At 37.9% G+C, this 19,352-nt stretch overlaps 1 protein-coding gene across 18 annotated transcripts in view; it reads left to right on the top strand.

The window, feature by feature from the left end:
* Positions 1-6,967: 6,967 nt before the first annotated feature.
* The window catches only part of TMEM156 (transmembrane protein 156), a 66,342-nt gene continuing 53,957 nt past the window's right edge, over positions 6,968-19,352 (top strand). For 17 of the 18 annotated variants that reach the window (XR_009494794.1, XR_009494790.1, XR_009494792.1 and 14 more), the window contains exon 1: positions 6,968-7,112. Coding sequence is in view for 7 of the 18 variants with exons in the window: in XM_015471585.3 (XP_015327071.1) it covers positions 7,025-7,112 (88 nt within the window). In the remaining 11 variants the exon portion in view is untranslated. 18 annotated transcript variants of the gene reach the window in all.

The following is a 19,352-nucleotide window of genomic DNA, read 5'->3' as shown; positions in this document are numbered from 1 at the left end:
CGGCAGCCCACCAGGCTCCCCCATCCCTGGGATTCTCCAGGCAAGAACACTGGAGTGGGTTGCCATTGCCTTCTCCAGTGCATGAAAGTGAAAAGTGAAAGTGAAGTCGCTCAGTCGTGTCTGACTCTTAGCAACCCCATGGACTGCAGCCCACCAGGCTCCTCAGTCCATGGGCTTTTCCTTAGTGCCATATAAAAGAAATGATAGAAAGCCTTCTTTAACATCCTTATTCAAACCAACATGTACCTTGCCCAACTCTCTGTTAGCACATCACTCTTATTTTTTTCCCCCAGAACACAACATTATTTGAAAATAAACTATTGCTGTGATTTTCTTGTCTGTCGTCTGTCCCTGGAATGTACACACCCACTAGAATGGAAGTGCCAGGACTTTGCTTCATCTACCACTTCATCTCTAGGGTTCAGAACACTGCCTGACGCCATGGAACTGTTCAGTAAATATTTGTTGAATGAACTGCAAACTGAATGAGGACATTGGAGCTTCTCCCAAACTTCTTTATGCTTAGGCAGATCTCATTAATAAAAATTATTTCCTCCCACAAAATGTGTTAATCCAAGCATGGCTGTGTTGCCAAAGTAGATGGCTTATCTGCAAGTAATACATTGAGAAGTAATTAGACTGATCCAGATTATGAGTCATTCGCTTTCTGGATGATTAGATTGCTGTGTATAGAACTGGTCTGAAGTGAGTAAAATGGAAGTAATGTTAGTAACTATTTTATACTGGGGTTATGAGGATTAAATGACTTAAAGTAAGTGAAGAGTTTACCAGAGTAGCTCTCAACTGGGAACTATCTTTGCCCACCCCAGAGACTTCTTGAATTGTCTGGAGACAGTTTTTTGTTGTCAAAACTGGGGTGGGGAGAGTTGCTAATGGCATCTGCTGCTCAACATTCTACGATGCACAGGACAGCTCCCTGCAAGGAATTATCCAGCCCTAAATGTTGGTAGTGCCATTCCTGAGAAACCCCAAACTAGAGCCGTGTCTGGCACACAGAAAGGGCTATATTTGTGTTTGCTGTTATTATTATTTCATAAATGACCCTTTTCTGACAGACAAATGTTCTCACAGTCTGAAACTGGGTATATAGCACAGTGGTTGAGAGCACAGTCTATTGTCAGACTCGATGGGTTTGAAGCTTAGCTTGACTGTTTATTAACAATGTGATTTTAAGTATATTATTTGACTCTTCTATACCTCATATTCTTTGCCTATAAAATTGGAATAACAGTAGAAACTCACTTAGAAAGTTGCTGGGAATTGAATAAAATAATCCATATAAAATACTCAATAATGTTGTGAAAATCACAACATTAATCAACAGAAACCTCAATTAAATAGAGTGAGGAGATCAGAGAGGGGAACTCTCATATCCTACAATGAAAACAGAGCCCAACAGGAAGAAGAATGACCCCTCTTCTTACCTGACAATCGATCAGCCAATGAGAGACTGTCCCAACTCAGCCAATGAAAAGTTACACACTCTTTGTTTACTGTAGCCTCCCAGCTTCCTTCCCCACTCTATAAAAAGAGTTCTCCTCTTCATTTTTCCTGGGGACTTGCTTGTGGCTTGCCATGATTGCAGAGCCTGGATTGCAATTCTTCGCTGATCCTAAATAAACCGTGCCTTTTTTTTTTTTTCCTGGAGAAATAATTGATACTCTAATTGTTTTTGGTCAAGAATGTGTAGTTGCACATAGTAAATATTCAATAAATGTCATTGATAATTTTTTTTTTAACCTAAAAAGATCTTTCCACAGAATATAGTGAAGAGACTGAGAATAGGCTTCCCTGATGGCTCGGCAGTAAAGAGTCAGCCTGCAACACAGGAGATGTGGGTTCAGTCCCTGGGTCTGGAAGATCCGCTGGAGGAGGAAACCCACTACAGTATTCTTGCCTGAAATATCCCGTGGACAGAGGGCTACTATCCAAAGGGTCGCAAAGAGTTGGACACAGCTGAACACATGAGCACATTGTTTTTATTGACCTCAAAAAGATCTTTCCACAGAATACAGTAAAGGAATTGGGGGTAATTTCAACAAAGAAAAATAGAAAAAATATTGTTCATGTAAAGTATTACAAGTGTGTATTTCATATGATAGGAGATAACTACACAGACTTTAAATCCAAACCATAGTTTTTAAGACTGTTTCTTATTATTTTTTGATTTATTTACTTTTTGGCTGTGCTGGGTCTTCTTTGTTGCATGAGGGCTTACTTTAGCTGCGGTGAAAGGGGCTTCTCTCTAGCTGTGTTCAGGCTTCTCACTGTGGTGGCTTCTCTTGTTGGGGAGCACGGGTTCTAGGCGCTTGGCCTTCTTTAGTTGTGGTGCATGGGCCTAGCTGCCTCTCAGCAGGTGGAATCCTCCCACACCAGAAATTGAACCCATGTCCCCTGCATTGGCAGGTAGATTCTCAACCACTGGACCAACAGGGTCGTGGTTATATATTTTTAAAGTCTATGTTGCTCTTTCTGGTAAGAGCAGCTCCTTGAGATAAAAGATTCTCTCATTAAAAAAATAAAATTGCATCTAGCACACAACATAAAATTATTAAGACTTATTTCCATTAGAGTTGTAGACGTACTAAAGTAATTCCAGAACCCGAGTCTCAGATATGAAATATAAACTTACGGAAGTTTAATACTAGAGCCCAATCAACAATATCTTGGGTTTTAGGTTTATTAATGTTTTATTCCTTCACTGAAGTAGGAGGGTAGAGTCCACAGTGGGTGAGTAACTGCAGATTTGTAGTCATTCTCGTTTTATAATCTAATATTTGTGAAGGTGCTTTGGAAACTGTCACAAAATGGGGGAGGAAAAATCCCAATATCGATAACCTCAGATATGTAGATGACACCACTCTTATGGCAGAAAGTCAAGAATAACTAAAGAGCCTTTGATGAAAGTGAAAGAGGAGAGTGAAAAAGTTGGCTTAAAGCTCAACATTCAGAAAACTAAGATCATGGCATCCAGTCCCATCATTTCATGGCAAATAGATGGGGAAACAGTGGAAACAGTGGCTGACTTTATTTTTCTGGGCTCCAAAATCACTGCAGATGGTGATTGCAGTCATGAAATGAAAAGATGCTTACTCCTTGGAAGGAAAGTTATGACCAACCTAGAAAGCATATTGAAAAGCAGAAACATTACTTTGTCAACAAAGGTCCGTCTAATCAAGGCTATGGTTTTTCCAGTAGTCATGTATGGATGTGAGAGTTGGACTAGAAAGAAAGCTGAGTGCCAAAGAATTGATACTTTTGAACTGTGGTTGGAGAAGACTCTTGAGAGTCCCTTGGACTGCAAGGAAATCCAATCAGTCCATCCTAAAGGAGATCAGTCCTGGGTGTTCATTGGAAGGACTGATGTTGAAGCTGAAACTAATACTTTGGCTACCTCATGCGAAGAGCTGACTCATTGGAAAAGACCCTGATGCTGGGAAAGATTGAGGGCAGGAGGAGAAGGGGACGACAGAGGATGAGATGGTTGGATGGCATCACCGAGTCAATGGACATGGGTTTTGGTGGACTCTGGAGTTGGTGATGGACAGGGAGGCCTGGCGTGCTGCGATTCATGGGGGTCGCAAAGAGTCGGACATGACTGAGTGACTGAACTGAACTGAACTGAAAATCCAAAGTGAGCACAATTCATATTTATTTATTTCTAAGGCAATATCAGATAAGGTAATGGGAACCCACACCAGTATTCTTGCCTGGGAAATCCCATGGACAGAGGAGCCTGGTGGGCTACAGTCCATGAGGTCACAAGAGTTGGACACAACTTAGTGACTAAACCAACCAACCAATCAAGGCACTATCATTTTAAATTGGATTACCTTCAAGAAACTGCAGCCTAATTCTTAAATTTTAGTGATTGGTGGTGTTTAAAATGCCAGTATTTAGTGATGCATTTTATCTGGCAAGTTTCTGTAATAAAACATTTCAATGGACAAATTATGTCAGTCAGAAAAAAGAAAGATATTTCAACCCTTTCACCCTTGCTATTGAATCTTGGAGGATTTGACCCAGGGGTTACTTGGAACTTGTTGATTATTGTTCTGCTAACCCTTTGAGCAGTTAGTAACTGAAGGCAAAATGATCAAAAGTATTTATAAAAATTAGTTGAAAATATAAGAGAACAATTGAGGACAATAAAAGATTCCTGAAATATCTGTGGGCATATAATAATTTTCTCATGATTTTCTGAATCGGAGATGACACACTGGTATCCAGCAGATAGATTGTAGGCCAGTTATGAGACACTCCCAGGTGGCGCAGTGGTAAAGAATCTGCCTGCCAAGGCAGAAGACGCAAGTGATCCAGGTTCAATCTCTGGATCGGGAAGATCCCTTGGAGTATGAAATGACAATCTACTCCAGTAGTCTTGCTGGAAAATACCATGGACAGAGGAGCCTGGCAGGCTACAGTTCATGGAGTTGCAAAGGGTTGGACACGACTGAGCATGCAGCATGCACGGATGCACATGAGACCCTGATCCCCTACATCCTCAGAGCAGCCAGGTATGACCTGGGGCTAAGGGACCCTGGACTGGTCTCCTGACATCCACCATCTGTACAGCACCAGAGAAAGCCAGCTGCAGAGAACATGAAACAGCCCATCATTGACAAAGCACCCATGGAGCTGCCAGGGAAGTCTGTTTTCCAGGTGTTCTAGGATAGGATTACCAGCCTATGTTCATATTGGGTAGAAGAGGGTAGGGAGGAAAGAAGTAGATCTAGAAGAAATACTACCACACATGCACAAAACTCACAAATCCATAGAATTTAGTAAGGATGAAAGAATTAGTAAACGAACTAAAGCAGTGTTGTTCATAGAAAAGGACAGATACTAACAAAAAGTAGTTTCAATAAAATCAAAATTATAGAGGAAAAACATAGAAGTGGTTTAACTGCTCTTATAAGGAAATTCATCCAGGAATTAAACTGACAATGGTTTTATGTCAATTAAATACTTTCTTGATCAATTTCATCTTCATTGGTAAAGTTATGATTGGAATATTTGTATTCGTAAGTGAGACTTAGAGTGTCTGAGAGAATCAAAACAGGGTGAAAATGGGAAGTAGAGGCTCCACTGAGCACTTGGTGACACCTGTGAGAACTAATGAATGGGGTTTCCCACCCATCCCTACCAGCATCTCTGCTGGAGACACTGCCTGACCCGTAATCTGGTATGTCTCAGTCCATTAATTGGTGCAGGCCATAACTCTCATCAATTCCTCTCTTCTTTTGAATGGTCCTTACTACTGTTCATAGGATAAGTCTTATATTTGAAGTCATACTCCAGTTTTGACTGTTCTTAGACTCAAGTACTAAAGTCCCTTAATCCATGATTCCAATTTGCCCATCAACTTGTTGCACCCAATCCGAAGAAAAACAGTTAATTCATATTCACAATATATATTCACAGGACAACCTTTGCTTCCTGACTCCTATCCCCAGCTCAGCTGCTGTTCCATAAAGTCTAGGGCTGGGTGGGTAAGAATAAGAAATAGGATAAATGGAAATGGATGGGTGGTGAGAGTACAAGATGAAGTGAGCGGGAGGAAAGATTGGCGATACCTGGTACCACTTTCCTTTTTTAAAGTCAGAAAACAAGAACATGGGGAAAAAAGTACTTGTTTGTACCTATTCTTTATTCACCATGATTTTTGCCTACTCTTTATTAATATTCTAAGACAATGCATTTTGTTTCACTTGGATTGTCATAATGAAAGATCTTTTTTTTTTTTTTTAAATGGGAACTGAACATGTGGGTTCTGTTACAGTAATCACATTGCTTTAGGTTTAATGAGTCCCATTTTACTGCTTTTGGTGGTGCAGTGGCAAAGACTCCACCTTCCAATGCAGGAGCTGCAAGAGATGCAGGTTTGACATCTGGGTTGGGAAGATTACCTGGTGAAGGAAATGGCAACCCATTCCAGTATTCTCGTCTGGAAAATTCCATGGACAGAGGAGCCTGGCAGGCTACAGTCCATGGAATCTCAAAGAGTTGGACATGGCTGAGCACGCACACACATACAGTGTAGAAAAGTAAAAGTCTTTAGTTTATCCTTATATTTTGTGCTATTTACTATTTTCTAGACATATTTTTTTTTGAACACCAGAACACAGGACAGTGGCTAGCACTTAAAAGGGGGTCAATAGGGAATTGGAGAAGGCAATGGCAACCCACTCCAAAACAAAAACAAAACAAAAGTACTCTTGCCTGGAAAATCCCATGGACGGAGGAGCCTGGTGGGCTGCAGTCCATGGGGTCGCTAAGAGTCGGACACGACTAAGTGATTTCACTTTCACTTTTCACTTTCATGCACTGGAGGAGGAAATAGCAGCCCACTCCAGTGTTCTTGCCTGGAGAATCCCAGGGACGGGGAAGCCTGGTGGGCTGCCGTCTATGGGGTCGCACAGAGTTGGACACAACTGAAGCGACTTGGCAGCAGCAGTAGCAGCAGCAGGGAATTCCATGGCAGTCCAGTGATTAGAACTCCATACTTTTACTGCCAAGGGTCAGGGAACTAAGAACATGCAAGCTTGTGGCCTGGCAAATAAATAAATAAATAAGGGATTCAATAATCAATAAGTAAATGAATGAATGGTGTTTTTACAACTGGACATAATAGACATTCATCATTTCACTTTTGATGAGTATATTGTGGGTTTATATTTACTCACACAGATTGGTAAGCATAGGAAAATAGCTTCAGATTTAGATGAGGACAAACCCCTTTACTTCCTTACATTGTTTCTTCACTCCTTCTTATTTGGAAGACAGTTTGAAAGTGCTTGTTACAAAACAGTCTTCTTAGTGGAAAGTGACTCAAAATGAAGAAGTCTCAGTTCTAGGTCTCCTTTTTACAAAGTCTTACCCAACAGGAAGTGAGCACGAGGTAAACTTCGTAAACTTCAAGTGCTGCAGAGATGAAACATAAACCAGGAAGAATGATGCCATCGGTATACTTGATGGGAACACACGTACCATGTGAAGAGACATGACAAAAACAGCCCTCCTTAAATTACTTTTGGCCATAATGATCATGTTCATTTTAATTTTGCCAGAATATTTCAAGGCACCAAAAGGTGAGTAATTACAATTTACTTTTCCTTTTTTAATTTTCTAAAATTATATTGGTTAATGGTTACAGGAAAGGCCTTATTTTTGGCTACGTGCTGTGAGCGCTGAAGTTCTATGTCTGGAAAGCTAATAAAATGAGATTGTAATTTTAGTTGACTGTTACCTGGTACAGTAACCTTACTTACAGTACTTAGGTATTGTAGCATGCAATAATGAAATGAAAAAAATGAAAAGAAATACTTAAAATCTGTAGTCTCACTTTCAAACATTGAATTTACAATAATTTCACCATATGATTTTGCTCTTTGAAAGTTTCCTTCAAAACAGCTTTAAATATGCCTTTATATCCTGGAATTACTTTATACATAAAGTAACATTTACTATGTTAAAAATGCTTGCATTCCTTTCCATTACAACTATTTCACACAAATTGCTCACTGTTACTTTTTGAAAAAAAAGTATAAAGACGTTTTTTCAAAATACAGCTAAAATAAGATGGGTAAAAATTTAAGTGGCTATATACCTGTATATATTTGTAACTAGAGAATAATGGGGTAAAATTATCTGTTTATATTTCAGAAAATTGTGATATTGCTGAGACCTAGAGTAGGAAAAGAAATAGATGTAAATTTAAACTACTTTTATATGTCAGTAAGATTTGAAAATATATTATCATGATTGTTTGAATGGTAATTGTGCTTCCTAGCATTTTATAAGAAGAAAAATTAAAAAGAAAATGCTGTATTCGGTCATTAAAAAGTTATCATATGAACTGATTAAAATCAGAGAAAACCTTGTAGTTGATGACTTTTTACAATGATTATTTATTGTTGTATATACATATACTAAGTGACTTGATGAATATGCTGTTAATTACATTTAATGTCATATTGCAAGGGTTATTTAATATTGCATATACATGATGTGAAGTAGCAGATAATTTCTTTGCTTAATAAACACTGTGAATGTACATTTTGTGAATAATTAAAATTTTTAAATTTCTCTTGGTTTTCTGGCATTATGTTGCTTAGATTAAGCAATCATAGCATATATTTTAATTGATCTGTTAATGACTGGTTAGTGTTTTGTGACAAGTAGCATGTTAAAAAAGCATGTTAAAAATTATTCTTTTGGGGGCAGATGTATTGACAAATAATCTACCATCGATAACAACTTTGTACTCTCAGTTTCCTAGTTGTTTACAGTAGCTTTTCAATACTACATTTACTGCTTCCTAAAACTTAAAATAGCCATGTCTCTTTCCCTGGTCCAAAAGCAATGTCGAACTTTTCTCCCACTCTTTTTGGAGTGATGGATTTATTTGAGAATTTTGTTTTGAAGGAACTCTCCTTGGGGCCAAAAAACAAAACTATTTGAAAACCACCATTTTGTCCTGATACCGTTTTGTGGTAGCAGGAATTTTGCACATAAGTGAAAAGTTGATTAGGCAAAATGTTTTACACATATGATAGTATAATAATAATGCTTTATATCTTATAATGGCTTATGGATCACCAGGAGCAAATTTATATAGACTCATTTTATACAGTTCTATATTGATTAAACTAAGGATGCACAATTGTTTTGTCTTTTTTATTTGGTGGCAATTTTTAACCACAACAATAGCTCCTTATGAAATGAGTTGACTTGTTAACCAAAGTATTTTGCAAAATAAGCTATTTAGTAAGATTTTTAGATGGTAAGATAAGAATGTTCTGCTGCTGCTGCTAAGTCGCTTCAGTCGTGCCCGACTCTGTGTGACCCCATAGACGGCAGCCCACCAGGCTCCCCCGTCCCTGGGATTCTCCAGGTAAGAACACTGGAGTGGGTTGCCATTTCCTTCTCCAATGCATGAAAGTGAAAAGTGAAAGGAAGTCGCTCAGTCGTGTCCGACTCTTTGCGACCCCATGGACTGCAGCCTACCAGGCTCCTCCGTCCGTGGGATTTTCCAGACTAGAGTACTGGAGTGGGGTGCCTCTAGAAGTACTAAAATTACCTTGAGAGTTCTCCTGTAGTCTTATTCTCCCTATCGGTTACTTGTGTCTCTTTTTCATTCTTATGTTCTATTCACTTTAATATCTAAGATAAATATTATAAAATGATTTTTACTTATAAATTATGTACTGATACACTGTCTTTAGCATGTCAAATGAATTCAAAAGGAATCTTAATGAGGAATAATGTATTCACAAGGTTTAATAGATTTGATTTCGAAATAATAAGCCCTCTGAAGACCTAAGTTAAAAATAGAGCACTCTGTTTGATCATTTTTCATCAAGAATGTATCTGAGTCTCTGAATAATCATTACTCAGAATATTCAATTATTATAATTACATAGTGTAAGCTATTTAGTCTAACTTCTTTGGAAGGGGAACTTCTTTAATGATATTTGGGACTTGTAATAACTCTGCATTGGTATTCACTGGCAAGAGAGCATATTCTAGCTTTCAGTTTATTGGAAAGACATCTTACACTAAGACATAGTAGTTAATATAATGGGTTCATACTCTTATATTGCATTAGATAACAGAGATACAAAAGGGAGTGGATATATTTTTATTCAGAGCTTCTTGAAATTAAGAAAACTGGGTTGTTCCAAACAAGAGACATTTTATCAACCCACTTTGGGTGGATTTACAGTCTTTAAGAGAAACAGAGCTCTGGTTAACTCATATAAATCTCAGTGATCTTTTATTTATTTGTTCTTTCACTTACAAGTAGTGTCTAACAGTACTAGGAACCCAAGGCTATAAAAACGAAAGGCAATTCTTCCTTCAAAAAGTTTTCAGTCAGGGGAAGGACTGACTGATAAATAATTAAATACAATACTGTAATAATGGAAATAGCAATATAAAAGACACAATGGGAACGTAAAAGTTGCTTCCAGTCCTCTCGGGGGGAGGGCGTTTCTTCATTTTTATTCACAAAACAAAACAACTGTCAGAGTTCTAATGATCAATTAATATTTCTCCTTAGCTACATTAGAAGCACTTTCTAAAAGAAGGAATTGTTACTGATTTTCAAATAAAATGTATTCATACTGACATCTCAGAAACTGCCTTATGACCCAGCAATCCCACTGCTAGGCATACACACTGAGGAAACCAGAAGGGAAAGAGACACGTGTACCCCAATGTTCATTGCAGCACTGTTTATAATAGCCAGGACATGGAAGCAACCTAGATGTCCATCAGCAGATGAATGGATAAGAAAGCAGTGGTACATATACACAATGGAGTATTACTCAGCCATTAAAAAGAATACATTTGAATCAGTTCTAATGAGATGGATGAAACTGGAGCCTATTATACAGAGTGAAGTAAGCCAGAAGGAAAAACATCAATACAGTATACTAACGCATATATATGGAATTTAGAAAGATGGTAACAATAACCTGGTGTACGAGACAGCAAAAGAGACACTGATGTATAGAACAGTCTTATGGACTCTGTGGGAGAGGGAGAGGGTGGGAAGATTTGGGAGAATGGCATTGAAACATGTAAAATATCATGTAAGAAACGAGTTGCCAGTCTAGGTTCGATGCACGATACTGGATGCTTGGGGCTAGTGCACTGGGATGACCCAGAGGGATGGTATGGGGAGGGAGGAGGGAGGAAGGTTCAGGATGGGGAACACATGTATACCTGTGGCAGATTCATTTTGATATTTGGCAAAACTAATACAATTATGTAAAGTTTAAAAATAAAAAAAATACAAAAATAAAAAAAAAGAAAGAAACAAACAACAAAAAAAAAGAAACTCTTGAAGCCAGAAATTATAGAGTTATGTGAGTATATTCCAGATTGTGGTGAAGAGGACCAGGAATAGTACAGATGAAAACACCACAGACCTAATTTTATTTGTTGTTTTGACTTCTTCTCTTACTTTTAGGAGTCAAACTCACATATACTATGTTTATCAGCTTTCACTTCCCTTCCATTTCACACTTCCTGATGGAAATGGCAGTATAGTGAGCAGTGAATTGAAGAAAACAAAGGATAAAAGAAACTTAAATACCTATAAAGGACAGGATAAACCCTGAAGTATATGAGCATATTTTCATATTTTATGTCTTTATTATAAAGACCAGTGTAATCAAGGATAACTGCAATTATTTTGAAAAATTGTTATCCTAGTTCTTAAAAAATATATCCTTATTTTTTTATCGGTTTGCTCATTCAATCAGCAATACCCAATCAGGTTTGGAATATAATCATGACCATTAAAAAAAAGGATAAAAAATACATATTTATGCATACATCAGTTCAGTTCAGTTCAGTCGCTCAGTTGTGTCCGACTCTTTGTGACCCCATGAATCGCATCATGCCAGACCTCCCTATCCACCACCAACTCCCGGAGTCCACTCAAACCCATGTCCATAGAGTCAGTGATGCCATCCAGTCATCTCATCCTCTGTCATCCCCTTTTCCTCCTGCCTTCAATCCCTCCCAGCATCAGAGTCTTTTCCAATGAGTCAACTCTTCACATGAGGTGGCCAAAGTATTGGAGTTTCAGCTTCAGCATCAGTCCTTCAAATGAACACCCAGGACTCATCTCCTTTAGGATGGACTGGTTGGATCTCCTTGCAGTCCAAGGGACTCTCAAGAGTCTTCTCCAACACCACAGTTCAAAAGCATCAATTCTTCAGTGCTCAGCTTTCTTCACAGTCCAACTCTCATATCCATACATGACCACTGGAAAAACCATAGCCTTGACTAGACGGTCCTTTGTTGGCAAAGTAATGTTTCTGCTTTTTAATATGCTTTCTAGGTTGGTCATAACTTTTCTTCCAAGGAGTAAGCGTCTTTTAATTTCATGACCGCAATCACCATCTGCAGTGATTTTGGAGCCCCCAAAAATAAAGTCTGATACTGCTTCCACTGTTTCCCCATCTACTTCCCATGAAGTGATGGGACCAGATGCCATGATCTTAGTTTTTAAACAGGTACTATCCCTGGAGGAGGGAATCGCAATCCACTCCAGTGTTCTTGCCAGGAGAATCCCATGGACAGAGGATCCTGGCAGGCTACAGTCCATGGCATCACAAAGAGTCAGACACTATTGAAGCGACTTAGCACAGCACAGCATACAGGTATTATATACCAAATACTTTTTACATATAATAAATTATTTTAGCTTATTAAATACTTCAACTCATTAATGGTGAAGTATTGTTCTCAAGAGAGACTATTTTGAAAATCTTTGGGAAGAAAGAATAAATCTAGATGGATAAATTTACTTTGTTGTAAGATTTTATTTCTTGCTGAATTTTCTGAATCATTATAGTTTTTAAATAGCTACTAATGAACACGGATTCATATATATATGTATCTTAGACGTATATAATGGCAAAAAAAAAATAATGCTTTTCACTGCTTGGGCAGAACTGGCTTTATTCTCTCATAGGCTAGGTTACAATACCAACAACCCTTGCTTGGGAAGCTTTCTAACTACTTGTCTCATTCATTTGCCTTTGTAGATAAATGTTCTCTCTGAATATCTTGTATCTGCCACATTAGAAGGCATTCAATGAGTATTTGTGACTAAGTGAAATTTCTGAGTCATATTATAAAGGAAATAAAAAATATTATAAAGAAAATAAAAATAAAATGCTTTCTGAAAGGAAGCATTTCTCATCAGGCCCTCACAACCATCTCTTGATTTAGGTAGGCCAGGCATGATTACCCTCATCTTACTTTTTGGGGGGCCACAGTACACAGCGGTAAAGAATCTGCCTGCAATGCAGGAGACCTGGGTTCGATCCTTGGGTTGAGAAGATCCCCTGGAGAAGGGAAAGGCTACCCACTCCAGTATTTTGGCCTGGAGAATTCCAGGGACTGTATAGTCCATGGGGTTGCAAAGAGTCGGACATGACTGAGCGACTTTCACTTTCACTTTCACACAGCTTACGGGATCTTAGCTTCCTGACCAGGGATAAAAGCTGAACCACCTACAGTGGAAGCACAGAGTCCTAACCACCATCAGGGGACCCCTTCATCTTACATTTTTGAAACATAAAATTTCACTACAAACCTTGAACTTCTGGGCTGCACAGCCTCTGAAATTTATTTCACAGAATCTTTTACTTAAAAGATATCCATCTCTTTACCTTGAATCATTTTTCTGCTATTTTCCCCCCAGTGGAAAATTCCATAGTGCGGGATATGATAAAAATGGCAGGTATTTAGAAGAAAGTTTATAGTTTTAAATTCTTTGGTATAAGAAAAGTGAGATAAACCCAAGGTAAGTAGAAGGCAGGAAATAATTAAGACAAGAGCAAAAGTCAATGAAATTAAACGATATGAAAGAAAGGATCAATAAAGTCAAAAGTTGGTTCTTTAGAAATTCTAATTAAATGGAAACACCTCTGGAATGATTGATGTTTCAGTTTCTTATGGCTGCTGTACAAATGACCACAAACGGTAGCATCAAACAGCACAAATATATTATCTAGAGTTCTGTAAGTAGAAATCCAGCAGAGGTCTCACTGGGCTAAAATAAAAGTGTTAGTAGGGCTACATTCTTCTCAGAGGCTCTAGGAAAGAATACCTTTGTTTTCTTGTCTTTTCCACCTCCTAAAAGCTGCCTGCTTTCCTTGGCTTGTGGCTTCTTCCCACCTTCAAAGCCAGTGATGGCCTGTTGAGTTTTTCTCGCATCTGAATCACATGTATGATTACATTATGCTTACCAAGATAATCCAGGATAATTTCTCTATTTTAAGAACAGTTCATTAGCAACTTGAATTCCATCTTTCGACTCAATTCTTCTTTGCCATGTCATGTAACATATTCACAGGTTCTGGGAATAAGGATGTGGATATCTTAGGGAGGCCATTATTCTGCCTGCTAAAACTGAATAATAAAAAAAGAGAAGGAACAATAACTAACTTAGTAATGAAAAAGAAACATAGAAATTAAAACTATAATGAGATTATTAAGAATAGCTGTAAGTCAATAAATTTAAAACATAAAGACACATTTCTAGAAAAATATAACTTATCAGAACTCACTTGGGAAGAATGGAAAATCCAAGAATTGTAGAATAATTAAGAAAATTGACCAATGGTTTAATTTTCCCTGAAAAATCACTTGGTTCAGATGTTTTTATACGTAAGTTCTGCCAAACTTTCAAGAAATGAATTGAATAGATAAATATAATTTGTTATAAACCATTTGAAAAAATACTAAAAGGGAAACATTTTCCAATTTATTAAAAATTTTAAAAAATGTATTTATTTATGGCTGTGCTGGGACATTGTTGCTGCCTGCAGGCTTTCTCTAGTTGCAGCGAGTGGGGGCTACTCTCCGGTTGCAGTGTGCGGGCTGATCATTGTGGTGGCGTCTCTTGTCGTGGAGCACAGTCTCTAGCGCAGGTGGGCTTCAGTAGTTGGCATTCCCAGGCTCTAGAGCACAGGCTCAGTAGTTGTGGCACATGGGCTTAGTTGTTCCGTGGCATGTGGGATCCTCCTGGACAAGGGATGGAACCCATGTCTCCTGCATTGGTAGGTGGATTCTTTGCCCCTGAGCCACCAGGGAAGCTCTCCAGTTTATTTTTTTTTATACGTTTATTTATTTATTGTCTGGGCTGGGTCTTTTGTTGCTTGGACTTTCTAGTTGTGGCGAGCAGGGGCTACTCTCTATTTGTGGTGCGCAGGCTTCTCACTGAGGCTGCTTTCTCATTGTGGAGCATGGGCTCTAGGGCACTCAGGCTTCTCTGGTTGTAGCATGTGGGTTTGGTAGTTGCGGCTCCCTGGCTCCAGAGCACAGGCTTAATAGTGTGGTGCACTGACTTAGTTGCTCCAAGGCATGTGGGATCATCCTGAATCAGGGATTAAACCTGTGTCTTCTGCATTGGTAGATGGATTCTTTACCACTGAGCCACCAGGGAAGCCCCTCCAATTTATTTTTTAAGGCTAGTGTATCTTAGTATTCAAACCTAACAAAGACAGTACAAAAAAGGAAACTTTACAGCCAATCCCATTTTTAAATATAGATTAAAAACCTTTAAACAAAACATTAAGAATCTGATTGCAGCAATGTATAAAAATGATCAAATTAGATTTATTCCTGGAATGCAAGATTGAGTTAGCATTAGAAAATCTAATAATGTAATGCACTATATTAACTGATTAAAGAAGAAAGCCTATATAATCATCTCAATACTTGTTGAAAGAGCACTCAATTAATATATTCATCAGTCTTTATAATTAAAAACTCAGCAAACTAGGAATAGAAAAGAACCTCCTTAAAGTGAAATGGGATATCTAAAAATGATTATATATCAGTCTCGGTAATGAACATCATAAGTATTCTTCTTAAGATCAGGAGCAAACAAGGATGTCCACTCTCAACACTTCTATTCATTATGGTACTGGAGGTCCTAGTCAGTGCAGTAAGACAAGCAAAAGAAATAAAATGTGTAAGGAGTGAAAAGCAAGGAATAAAGTTGTAATTATTTGCAGTAAATTAACATATTTATGGTCTTCACTAGTGGCTCAGTGGTAAAGAATCCACCTACCAATGCAGGAGACAAGGTTCAATCCCTGAGTCAGGAAGATCCCCTGGAGAAGGAAATGGCAACCCACTCCAGTATTCTTGCCTGGAGAATCCCATGGACAGAGAAGCCTGGGGGGCTAGTCAATGGGGTCACAAAGAGACAGACACGACTTAGCAACTGAGCGCAAGCACAAAGCGTATCTATATAGAAAACTCAAAAGATTTCTAGGAAAAATTAAAATTAATAAGGAAGTTTACAAAGTGATAAGAAATAAAATTTATATTCAAGAGTCAATTGTATATCCATCTACCGCTAACAAACAGAAAACATATTTCTTAAAAAATACTGTTGGCAATAGCAACAAAAATTAAGGTACCTGGGGGAAATTTAGCAAAAGACATATGGGACCTTGATGGTGAAAATTTGGAAACTTTATTAGAAGATATCAAAGAAGACCTATAAAAGTAGAAAGTAAGAAAGGAAGAAAAGAGTGATAGGAGTAACTCAGTATCATATCTTTCTTCTCCAATTGATTTTGAGATTCAAGTCAGAATCACAACTGGGTTTTTCACCAAACTTAATAAGCTGATTCTAAAAATTTATTGGAAAGAACAAAGGATCAAGAATCACTAAGACATTCCCAAAGAAAATGAACAAGGTTAGGGGATTTTTCCTATGAGAAATAAAGACTTCCCTGGGGGCTCAGATGGTAAAGAATCCACCTGCAATGTGGGAGACCTGGATTCCATCCCTGGGTCAGGAAGATCCCCTGGAGAAGGGAATGGCAACCCACTCCCAGTATTCTTGCCTGGAGAATCCCCGTGGACAGAGGAGCCTGGTGGGTCCATGGGGTCGCAAAGAGTTGGACACAACTGAAGGGACTAAGCACACATAAAAGCTTTATAAAGCAAAAGTAATTAAGTCTGTCAGATGTCTTTGCCAAGAAAAGAACAAAATTTGGAACCCGGAAATACAGTCATACATACATACGTGGATATTTGATGGATTATAGAGATGTCATTCAGAGAAGGCAATGGCACCCCACTCCAGTACTCTTGCCTGGAAAATCCCATGGATGGAGGAGCCTGGTGGGCTGCATTCCATGGGGTCGCAAAGAGTCGGACATGACTGTGCAGACTTCACTTTCACTTTTCACTTTCATGAGTTGGAGAAGGAAATGGCAACCCACTCCAGTGTTCTTGCCTGGAGAATCCCAGGGACGGGGAAGCCTGGTGGGCTGCCGTCTATGGGGTCACACAGAGTCGGACAGGACTGAAGTGACTTAGCAGCAGCAGAGATGTCATTACAGATAGTGGGGAAAAGATAGACTATTTAATAATTGCTAGTACAATTGATTATCACATGTGGAAAAAATTAACTTGGTTTCTTACTCCATACTGTCTTAATTCCAGATAGATTAAGAACTTACACATAAAAGGCAGAACTTCAAAACTTTTAGATGAAAATGTGGATGAAAATCTTTTTAAAAGAGAAAGATTTCTTAAACAAGATGCAAAGCACAATTTGTAAAGAAAATGATCATTTTAAAATACTCAAATTAAGAGCTTCCTTTAACTAAAAGACCATAAAGAAAACGAATAAACAAGGTACAAATGATGAGAAGATATCTTGATAAAAATGCAAATAACTTCTTAAAATTGCAAAGAGGAAAGTTTAAAAACCCCTAAACATTAATAAGAAAATGATAATCTACTAGAAAAATAGAAAAAGTAGGAACTTTTAAACCATGATAAGATTCCATTTAACATTCACCAAATTGTCAAAACTTGAAAAGCTTTGGCCAAGATACGTGTCAATGAGAACCTTTCTACACTGCATGTGGGAAGACAAATTGGTACAACTTCTTGGTATAATGATTTGGCATTTTCTAGTGAAATCCAAGATGAGCATACTGAATACCTGGCAATTCATTCAGTGTGTATGCTAGAGAAACTTCTGTAACTGCGTACTAGGAGATATGTTCATGAATATTCATAGTAGTGTTAGTTAAAAATAAACTTAATTGAGATATAATTTACATATGATAAAATGTGCCACTTTTAAGTGTAAAGTTGAGGTTTGACAAATTTTTACAGCAGTGTAACCACCACCACAATCAAGATATAAACCTTACCAGCATCTCCAAGATGTCCCTCATTCTCCTTTGTAAGAGAACCCTTCTCCCACCATCAATACTGTTTTCCATTTTCTAGAATTTCACATAAAATGGAATCATATTAGTATGTAGTGAATTGAGTCTGGCTGCTTTCCCTTGGCATAAAGCATTTGAGATTCTTCCATGTTGTTGTTTGTATCAGCACATTCTTCCATGTTGTTGTTTGTATCAGCACATTCTTCCTTTTTGTTGCTGTGTAGTATTTCATTATGTGGATATGTCAGGAATTATTTATATATTCACTAGTTGTTGGTTGTTTGCATTGTTTTCAGTCCTTGGCCATTATAAATTTTACAAGTGCCATGAAGCTTCGTATACAGGCGTTTGTGTGGACATATGTTTTTATTTCTCTCTTGTAGATTCCTAGGAGTAGAATTATTGGGTCACATGCTAAGTGTATGGTTAACTTAAAGAACATAAAAATATCTTCCAAAGTGATTGTACTATTTTACATTCCTACCAATAACACATGAGAGTTATGGTTCAAAGCAGTATTATCCAGAACAGCAAAAATAGAAACACCTCAAATGCTCAGTCAGAACAGCAAAAATAGAAACACCTCAAATGCTCAGTCAGAAGAATATATACATAAATTGTAGTATATTCTTTCAAAGATACCACAAATAATTAGTACAGCAATATGCAGCAACACTACTAGAACACATTAAGCAAAACAAGCGAGTCATAGATGAATACCTACAGTATAGTCCCTATATATGGAGAAGGCAATGGCACCCCAATCCAGTACTCTTGCCTGGAAAATCCCATGAATGGAGGAGCCTGGTGGGCTGCAGTCCATGGGGTCACTAAGAGTCGGACATGACTGAGCGACTTCCCTTTCACTTTTCACTTTCATGCATTGGAGAAGGAAATGGCAACCCACTCCAGTGTTCTTGCCTGGAGAATCCCAGGGACGGGGGAGCCTGGTGGGCTGCGGTCTATGGGGTCGCACAGAGTCGGACATGACTGAAGCGACTTAGCAGCAGCAGCAATCCCTATATATGTATATAATTTGCCAATGAAACAATGTTATTTAGGAATATATACATTTTGGGAAGACTCTAAGATGAAGCAAAGGAGTGATAAACACATTTTAATGATGGTCTTTAAACTTTGGAAAACAAGGAGTGTGTAGGGGTGGGATAGGGTACTTCAGAGATGTTGCTAATATTTTGCTTCTTAATCTGTGTAATAGATACATGGTGTTCATTTATTTTTAGTATTCTTTAACTGGAGTAATATATTTTATATTAATATATACTTATATATGATAAATATTTATAATAAAAGTTCAAAAAGAAAATAAAGATAGTTCATGTTTTCGTTGCTTTTCTTTAAAAAGAAAAAATAATTGACTTGGCCTTTGTCTTATACTGTAACTTATTTTCCTAATTCTACTTAGTATTCTATATCGTTACCTTGAGGGATTGCAGTCTTAGTACTAGAGTAATTCTGGTATGCATTTTTCTATCTCTGGAAGTGAGAATTTAGATGTCTGACTCTCAGCAATATTAATAGCAGTAGTTAAATTCATAAATCCTTGTTTATGAAGATGAGATTATGACCCACAAT

This window comes from Bos taurus, chromosome 6 (genome assembly GCF_002263795.3).
Source record: "Bos taurus isolate L1 Dominette 01449 registration number 42190680 breed Hereford chromosome 6, ARS-UCD2.0, whole genome shotgun sequence".
Taxonomy (NCBI): domain Eukaryota; kingdom Metazoa; phylum Chordata; class Mammalia; order Artiodactyla; family Bovidae; genus Bos; species Bos taurus.
Note: the sequence above shows the minus strand (reverse complement) of the source record. Positions and strands in the feature narration are given on the sequence as shown.